Consider the following 8,909-nt stretch of genomic DNA (forward strand, 5'->3'; position numbering starts at 1 on the left):
TCGTTGGCGCTAGGATAGCCAAACACAACACTGCAGTGCGGATGATTGCCGAATGCCTACACCATGGTCACAACGGTGGTGGCTACATGATAATGGATGCCACCTCCCGAGCTGAACTGCCTGAGTACTGTGCGGGCATGCGGCCGCCGTCCTGGCTCTGCCCGCAAGTGCCCGCTGCAGACCTCAACAGGATGCGGCCTGACATTCTCTTTATCCCGAACCTTCCCCGGTCCGAAGCAGAACGCTTCATGACATCCCCACCAGCCAACAAAGGGGCCTACCCAGTGTACATCCTTGAAGTTGGATACACCTCTGACCTGCACCACAGCGAGAAGCTCATTCAAAAACAAGCACAGCACGCCGCCCTTGCCACTGCCATGCGAGCTGCAGGGTGGACTGTGCACTACGATGCTAAACACGTTATTACACTGGGCCACGGTGGCACTGTCCCCCGTACCCTTGAAACTCTCCTCAAAGACCTGGGAGCCAAACCGCAGGCAGCCAAGGCCTGCTGCACACGTCTCCACATGCATAGCGTCACCACACTCCGGGGCACCGCAAACCTGTACTACCGGCTAGAGCGAGAGATGGGCATTGCCAACACCCGATGCCGCCCGGGAGGCCGCACCCAGGGGACCGCCAATGGCGGCCCCCGCGCAGGGGAGCCGGGGTAGGGAAATCAAGTTTTCCGACGGTGGGGTGAGCTTGTCTCACTCCTCCTTAAGACACGCGGGCACCTGTGCCCTGCGTAGATATTATTATTATTATTACCCAGTACTTCTGGTGGGTGCCACCACGGGGCTCCCAGAGGGCGAGCAGCTGTCCTCAGCCGGCGTCCGGGAGGTGACCAGTGCTGCCCTGTCAGTGCTGGACACCATGTGCAGGCAGGGCAACCAGCCGCAGCTCTTGCAGGGCCACTCTCTGCACAGCACAGGCCGCCCCTCCCGCACGTTTGCGGGGCTGGCCTTCAGCCGGCGCGCAACCAGCGCCAGCAAAGCAGCCTTCACAGCGGAGCTCATGCGCAAGTTGCCGCTGGCGGTACCGCTCCAGCGCGGTCAGGCTGTCCTCACGGTTCATGTGCCAGTGGACACCCGGCCCATCATTCTGGGCACCTACACCGTCACGTTCAAGATGGTAGGGGGCCCTGTGTGGGGGGCTTTCCGCGGTCGCACCGATTTGGTGCTGCAGGCGGGCGGCTATCCCACCACCTCGGACCCCTCTAACCTGGCGTGTGCTTATGTGGTCTCAGAGCAGTGCGCAAAATCGGTGGGCCCCAAGGGGGAGCCCCAGGCCCCCGCAGGCCAGGGCATCACCAACCACATCTTTGCCTGTGTGCGGGGCCCCATCTGGGACCCGCAGCTATCTCACCTGCACTGTGCCAAGTTTGAGATGCCCGGTGAGGAGCCCATGCAGGTGGAGGTCCGTGGCGCCCCCCAGGCGGCTGGGACAGCCACGACAGCTGCGGCAGGCAGCCCTGCTCCGGCTGCAGCCGGGGTCGCCGACCTGGGTGGCAACACCTTGGGTGGGGTGAGGCCCGCGGCTGCCATGGCGACCGCAGCGGACATCGTTGACCACGTAGGGGACGTGCAGATGCAGGAGGCCGCGGGTTTGGGTGACGCGGCGGCTGCAGCTGGTGGCGCCAGTGGGCCACTCAGCGGGGCCCCACCCCTGCTGCCAGTTCTGGTGGCGGGGGGTAGCAACCGTGCTGCTGCGGCTGCCCTGCGGGCCGCGCTGCAGCAGCAGCCCTCTTCGCAGCAGCGGGTGGCAACGGGAGGGCTTAGCGGGGTCCAGCCGGCGGAAGGCGTGGGGGGGCTGCCGGCGGCCAGGCCTCGCCCTGCCGGTGCTGGGCCGGCTGGCGTGCAGCAGCAAGGATGATCCCTCAAAAAAAGAAGCAGCAGCACAGTGGCACTCCCGCGCCACGGCCGCCCTTGGATCAGCGGGCAGCCGCCAGGCAGGATCAGGTCAGCGCCACATCTGGCCCGTTTAGTTTTCTGCTTGTGTCTCCTCTGCCGGTTCTCCTGGGGTGTTGCTTAAGCAACCGACTTGTGGGGGTGGGGTGGGTTTGGGCGGGGCGAGTGCGTAGCGCTGGTGTTTTCTTTTCTGGCGCGCGGTGGTGGTGGTTCTTGCGGTTAGGCTGTGGTGTAGGTTGGTGCTTGGGTTAGGTCTGGCGGTGTTTTTGTGCAACCCCTCCCGGGGGGCGGGGGGGCCAGCCTCCTGCTCTGTCTGCCGGGTCGGGGTGGGGTGGGTGGGATGGTTGGGGGTGGTTGGTGGCGGTCTCGAGGTGTTTGCTTTCTGTTTTCTTCTCTTTTCTTCTCTTCTTGCCCTGTCAGGGTTCTGGTCTCGGGGACCAGGCTGCTTTCCGGCAGTAGGGGGGCAGCACGTCTGCCCCTGTTCAACCTTGTAAGGATGATTCCTCAAAAAAAAAAAAGGTGTTTGCTTTCTGTTTTCTTCTCTTTTCTTCTCTTCTTGCCCTGTCAGGGTTCTGGTCTCAGGGACCAGGCTGCTTTCAGGCAGCAGGGGGGCAGCGCGTCTGCCCCTGTTCAACCTTGTAAGGATGATTCCTCAAAAAAAAAAAAAGGAGCAGACCGCTGTGATGCGGCGGTACTTGGCCGAGCTGGCGGACCTCAATCTCCAGCAGAAACGGCGGTTACAGCAACAGCAGCAGCAGGAACTGCAGCGCCAGGGGCAGTCGCCCAGGCCCCGGACCGGCTCCCAGGTTGTGGTCCTGGCCACGCGGGGGGGGGCAGGACGGGGCGGGCGGTGGCCCTGGCGCGGCGGCGTCACGGCGTGGGCAATGTGTTGACATAGTTGACCACGTGGGGGACGTGCAGATGCAGGAGGCGGCGGGTGTGGGTGACGCAGCGGCTGCCGCTGGTGGCGCCAGCGGACCACCCGCCGTGGCCTCGCCCTCGCTGCCAGCTCTGGTGGCGGGGGGAAGCACCCGTGCTGCTGCGGCTCCCCTGAGGGCCGAGCGGCAGCAGCAGCCCTCTTCACAGCAGCGGGTGGCAGCGGGAGGGCTTAGCGGGGGGCAGCCGTCGGCAGGCGTTGGGGGGCCGCCGGCGGCCAGGCGTCGCACTGCCGATGCTGGGCCGGCTGGCAAGCAGCAGCAGCCCAGTGGGGCTCCCGCGGCACAGCCGCCCTTTGATCAGCGGGCAGCCGCCAGGCAGGATAAGCAGCTGGCAGCTGCGATGCAGCGGTACTTGGCCTACATGGCGGACCTCCATCTCCAGCAGCAACGGCGGGTACAGCAACAGCAGCAGCAGGAGCAGCAGCGCCAGGTGCAGCCGCCCAGGCCCCGGACCGGCTCCCGGTTTGGGGTCCTGGCCACGCTGGGGGGACAGGACGGGGCGGGTGATGGCGCGGCCACGGCGGCGTCCGGGCGTGGGCGACGGGTGCAACCAGCCGCGCACGCACCGCCGCCGCCGCCGCAGCAACAGCCCAGCTCCAAAGGGCGCTGTGGCCCCGCCCAGCTCCCGCAGCAGAGGGCAGGGCGCTTGGGCGGCGGGCTGCCTCCCCCGCAGGACGGTGATAGCTCGCCGCCGCACGTGCCCACTGGGCGGCCGGCCGGGGGACAGCAGGCTGGTGGGGGCAGCGGGTCGGGGCGCCAGGGTGGAGGAGCGGGGCGGGCAGTGCCCCAGCCACCGCCCCAGGCGGGGCCGCCACTGCAGACGTCACAACCGGCGGGTGGTGGTAAGGACAGGGGAAGGGGCCTGGGCGCGCCGGCTGGGGTTTCGGCCGACACGGCTGGGCGCGCTGGTGGGGGTGCGGGCAGTGAGGCGGAGTACGGGGCCGTTTGCCTGAATCGTGACACGTGTGTTGCCATCGGCTCTGACCTCGTGACGCACCAGAACCGCTGCGCAGATGTGCAGGGGTATGAGTGGACGCAGCTTGGCCGCGATGCGCTTGGTGGCCGCCTCCTCGCCTACCTCCGTGACCAGGGCGCCACCGTACCGGACTGGGCCGTCTGCCGCGTGCCGGCCGGCCGTACCGCCGTCCTAGCACAGCTGCACGACGAGTTCACTGGCTGGTGGCGCCTATACTCAGCACGACGAGTTCACTGGCTGGTGGCGCCTATACTCAGTGGACACCCGGCCCATCATTCCGGGCACCTACACCGTCACGGTCAAGATGGTAGGGGGCCCTGTGTGGGGGGCTTTCCGCGGTCGCACCGATTTGGTGCTGCAGGCGGGTGGCTATCCCACCACCTCGGACCCCTCTAACCTGGCGTGTGCTTATGTGGTCTCAGAGCAGTGCGCCAAATCGGTGGGCCCCAAGGGGGAGCCCCAGGCCCCCGCAGGCCAGGGCATCACCAACCACATCTTTGCCTGTGTGCGGGGCCCCATCTGGGACCCGCAGCTCTCTCACCTGCACTGTGCCAAGTTTGAGATGCCCGGTGAGGAGCCCATGCAGGTGGAGGTCCGTGGCGCCCCCCAGGCGGCTGGGACGGCCACGACAGCTGCGGCAGGCAGCCCTGCTCCGGCTGCAGCCGGGGTCGCCGACCTGGGTGGCAACACCTTGGGTCGGGTGAGGCCCGCGGCTGCCATGGCGACTGCAGCGGACATCGTTGACCACGTGGGGGACGTGCAGATGCAGGAGGCGGCGGGTTTGGGTGATGTGGCGGCTGCAGCTGGTGGCGCCAGCGGGCCACACAGCGGGGCCCCGCCCCCGCTGCCAGTTCTGGTGGCGGGGGGAAGCAACCGTGCTGCTGCGGCTGCCCTGCGGGCCGCGCTGCAGCAGCAGCCCTCTTCGCAGCAGCGGGTGACAGCGGGAGGGTTTAGCGGGGTCCAGCCGGCGGCAGGCGTGGGGGGGCTGCCGGCGGCCAGGCCTCGCCCTGCCGGTGCTGGGCCGGCTGACGCGCAGCAGCAGCACAGTGGCGCTCACGCGCCACGGCCGCCCTTGGATCAGCGGGCCGCCGCCGGGCAGGATCAGGAGCAGACCGCTGTGATGCAGCGGTACTTGGCCGATTTGGCGGAACTCAATCTCCAGCAGCAACGGCGGTTACAGCAACAGCAGCAGCAGGAGCTGCAGCGCCAGGGGCAGTCGCCCAGGGCCCGGACCGGCTCCCAGGTTGGGGTCCTGGCCACGCGGGGGGGGCAGGACGGGGCGGGCGGTGGCGCTAGCACGGCGGCGTCACGGCGTGGGCAACGTGTTGACATAGTTGACCACGTGGGGGACGTGCAGATGCAGGAGGCGGCGGGTTTGGGTGACGCAGCGGCTGCCGCTGGTGGCGCCAGCGGACCACCCGCCATGGCCTCGCCCTCGCTGCCTGCTCTGGTGGCGGGGGGAAGCACCCGTGCTGCTGCAGCTCCCCTGAGGGCCGAGCGGCAGCAGCAGCCCTCTCCACAGCAGCGGGTGGCAGCGGGAGGGCTTAGCGGGGGGCAGCCGTCGGCAGGTGTGGGGGGGCCGCTGGCGGCCAGGCGTCACACTGCCGATGCCGGGCCGGCTGGCGCGCAGCAGCAGCCAAGTAAGGCTCCCACGCCGCAGCCGCCCTTTGATCAGCGGGCAGCTGCTAGGCAGGAGCAGCCTGCCCGCCCTGGATGCAGTTGTGGATGAGCTGCAGACCGCGTTCATCACCGGCCGCTGGATTGGAGACAACGCGCTGTACCTCCAAGGCCTGATCGAATGGATGCGCCTGGACGTGGGCGCGGACGGCGCGCCACGGCAGGGTGGTGCGCTGTACTTCTTGGACATTGAAAAGGCGTATGACCGGGTGCACCGGCAGTGGCTGTATGCGTCCGCGGAGGGACTTGGGTTTGGGCCGCGCATGCTGCGCTGGATCCGCCTGCTCACTGCCAACGGCTCTGCCCGCGTGTGTGTGAACGGGATGCTCTCTGACGCCTTCCCAGTGCTGAACGGCTTGCCGCAGGGCAGCACCGCCTCACCACCCCTGTGGGTCATCCAGATGCAGCCACTGACGTCCTTTCTGCGGCGGCAGGTGGAGCAAGGGGCACTGCGCACGCCCCTGTTACCCAGCGGCGAGCAGGCGCCACCTGCTGCCCACCACGCTGACGACACGACCCTCACGGCGCGCGACCCGGCGGTGGACGGGCCGGTCCTGATGGCGGCAGTACAGCTGTTCTGCCGCGCGTCCAATGCCCGTGTCCATCCGGACAAGAGCAAGGCCATGGGCCTTGGCAGGTTTGCGCACCTGACGGGCCCTTGCCCACACACGGGGGTGCCGTTTACCACTGGCGCCGTGACGCACCTGGGTGTGCCCCTGTCGTGGGACTCTGATGCGGCTGCAGCTGACTTGTACACCCGGCGGGCTCGCGGCATGGCGTTTGTGGCGCGTCTGTGGGCTGCCCTGTCTCTGACCCTCGTTGGCCGTGTGCACATTGCGAAGCAGGTGCTGGCGGCGAAGCTGGCCTACCACTTCAGCTTCCTCAACCCGTCGCCTGCGCAGCTGAAGGAACTCACCGACCTGGTGGACCACTTTGCTGCGCGCTCCATGCACGCTGAGGACGCCAGCCTGGTGTCGCACGGGAACCCGCTCCTGCTGCCAAAGCGGGAAACGGCCTGTCTGCCGTACAAGGATGGGGGTGTCAACCACGTCGACCTGCCTGCGTTCCTGTCTGCCCTGCAAGCTAAGACTTTCGCCCTCCTTGCCCAGCCAGGCCGGCAACCCTGGAAGACGCTCACCCGGGCGCTGCTTACCCATGTGCGCCCGGACTCCGCCACCACGTGGGCGTGGGTGTACAGCGACGCGCCGGCGCCAGCGGGGCTGCCTGCCCGGCTGGCGGCCGCGGTCGGCCACGTGCGGAGCGCGGGCGTGGAACAGCATCCGCCGCAGCCAGCCACTCAGCCGCCAGCGGCGCCGCCACAGTGGCGGGTTAGCCTGGACCAGCTGTGGGTGGCTAACGCTGCGGGGGCTGTGTCCTACGTCCACTACACGGGGCGGCTCTTGGAGCCTGGGCCTGGCGTGCTGCCCCCGGCGGTGGATGGGGCGTGGCAGCCTGCCTGTGTGCTGCAGCATCGCAAGCCGCGGCACCTGTGGACCTTTGAAGAGCGGGCGGCGTACGATGCAGCATCACCAGGGGAACGGGCGGGGGCGTGGCCTCGGGCGCCGTACTTCCTGGCGCCGGAGGCTGGGGTGGTGGTACACCCGGAGCACTGCCGGATTGCGGGTGTCAGCTTGGCGGACTACACGGTGCGGGACGTGCGGCGGGCCATCACCGCGGCTAACCCGGCCGCACCTCCGGCTCCGGCCCGCCCCGCAGCCATGCCTTGCCCGGCGCCAGCTCAGCAGGCGGGGGGGTCGGGGACCCAGCCGGCGGCACAGTCGCGGCTGGCGGAGCGGGAGGCGGAGTGGCAGCGTGCAGCGGCGCAGCTGACCACCACGGCGGCGCAGCACTTCCACAATAACCCGGTGGCTCTGGACCCCTGGCTCCACCGCACCTCCGCGGCAGCCGGGCTGCAGAACACGCCGGCGAGAGAACTGCAGTCGTATGCGTCCCCGTCCCAGCAGTCGGGTGAGGGGCCGCGGCGGTCCGCGCGGCTGCAGGAGCAGGCGGCGGGCGGGGCGGGACCTAGCACTGGGCCTGCCACGGCGGCGGCGGCAGCAGCGGCGGCGGTGGAGGGCGACCCTCGCATGCCGCCCCCGGATGCGTCCCTTCTGCGGGGTACGTGGCGGAGGCTGTGGGACAGCCACGCCAGTCGGGGGGCAAAGGTGCTGGTGTACCGGCTGCAACATGCTTACCTGCCTTGCGGGCTGTACAGGGCGGGCAAGGGCATTCGGCCACGGGTGACCACGGGGTGCGGGGGGTTGGGGGCGCACTGTCCTCACCCCGCCTGCGGGCCACCTGGCCCGCGGGCGTGGGCCAGCCTAACGCACATCTTCCTGGAGTGTCCAGCTTATGCGCAGGCGAGGACGTGGCTGCAGCAGCTGTGGGCCTGCGTTGCGCCCCAGGCAGCGGCGCCGCCAGTGACGGACGCGGGCTTCATGCTGGGGGACCGCATGGGTATGTGGGCCTCAGGCCCGCGGGGGGCGGGCGCGCTGCTGTGGAGCACTTTGCGGGCCACCTTCTTGTACGCTGTCTGGTGTGCGTACTGGTCCCGCGAGCCTGCTAAGCAGACGTCAGAGCATGTGAGAGCACTTTACTTTACTTTACTTTACTTTACTTTACTTTACTTTACTTTACTTTACTTTACTTTACTTTTCTCTCTTCTCTTGCTTTTCTTGCATCCTCCTCAGGCCCGCGGGGGGCGGGCGCGCTGCTGTGGAGCACTTTGCGGGCCACCTTCTTGTACGCTGTCTGGTGTGCGTACTGGTCCCGCGAGCCTGCTAAGCAGACGTCAGAGCATGTGAGAGCACTTTACTTTACTTTACTTTACTTTACTTTACTTTACTTTACTTTACTTTACTTTACTTTACTTTACTTTTCTCTCTTCTCTTGCTTTTCTTGCATCCTCCTTTCCTTCTGCACAGCTTTGAAGCAGTCGATGTCATTTCTCTCGTGCTGTTTGACTTGCTTCCTTTTGTTTTAGGCTTCTTAAGGCCTACGAACCACTGTGAAGCAGTCTGCATTTGTGGGCTTGCTCGTTTTTCGTCAGTCCACTTTGCAGCTGTAGCGCGACACTCCCTCTCCAGCGCCTTTCAGCCTATGCCGGCTTGTGCTTTGGAACTCGACATCGCTATGGAATAGGATTCTGGCGGTTCAGGAGCGTCGCCGTGGAGTTGGCGACATTTTGCTTGTCGGCATTTTAACATCTCGGCGAGCACCACACTTCACCAGCTTGGAGCAGGCGGCGTATCAACCTTTGTGGTTGGTCATTTGCATCCGCGCGTGCAGCAGGGTGCCTTGGGTGTGGCGGTCGGGGGAGCCCTGCAGCACTTGGCTGTTTTTTCGGGGTGTGGCTCGTCTTCGTGCCCTTGTTGCCTGGCGCCTGGTTGCCTGGCGCCCGCCCTGCTG

At 67.1% G+C, this 8,909-nt stretch overlaps 2 protein-coding genes across 2 annotated transcripts; both read left to right on the top strand.

The window, feature by feature from the left end:
* The first annotated feature begins 492 nt into the window (after positions 1 to 492).
* Positions 493 to 2,416, top strand: CHLRE_06g278275v5 (uncharacterized protein). Its single transcript, XM_043063190.1, has 2 exons — positions 493 to 670; positions 885 to 2,416. The coding sequence occupies exons 1-2, from the start codon at positions 588 to 590 to the stop codon at positions 1,873 to 1,875; spliced, it is 1,074 nt and encodes a 357-aa protein (XP_042923893.1). The 5' UTR covers positions 493 to 587; the 3' UTR covers positions 1,876 to 2,416.
* Positions 2,417 to 2,462: 46 nt separating this feature from the next.
* On the top strand, positions 2,463 to 8,104 carry CHLRE_06g278276v5 (uncharacterized protein). Its single transcript, XM_043063191.1, has 5 exons — positions 2,463 to 2,716; positions 2,832 to 3,278; positions 4,045 to 5,464; positions 5,544 to 7,619; positions 7,717 to 8,104. Exons 1-5 carry the CDS (start codon positions 2,555 to 2,557, stop codon positions 7,743 to 7,745), a joined length of 4,134 nt encoding a protein of 1,377 aa, XP_042923894.1. The 5' UTR covers positions 2,463 to 2,554; the 3' UTR covers positions 7,746 to 8,104.
* The last annotated feature ends 805 nt before the right edge of the window (positions 8,105 to 8,909 follow it).

The sequence above is a fragment of the Chlamydomonas reinhardtii genome, chromosome 6, assembly GCF_000002595.2.
Source record: "Chlamydomonas reinhardtii strain CC-503 cw92 mt+ chromosome 6, whole genome shotgun sequence".
NCBI lineage: Eukaryota > Viridiplantae > Chlorophyta > Chlorophyceae > Chlamydomonadales > Chlamydomonadaceae > Chlamydomonas > Chlamydomonas reinhardtii.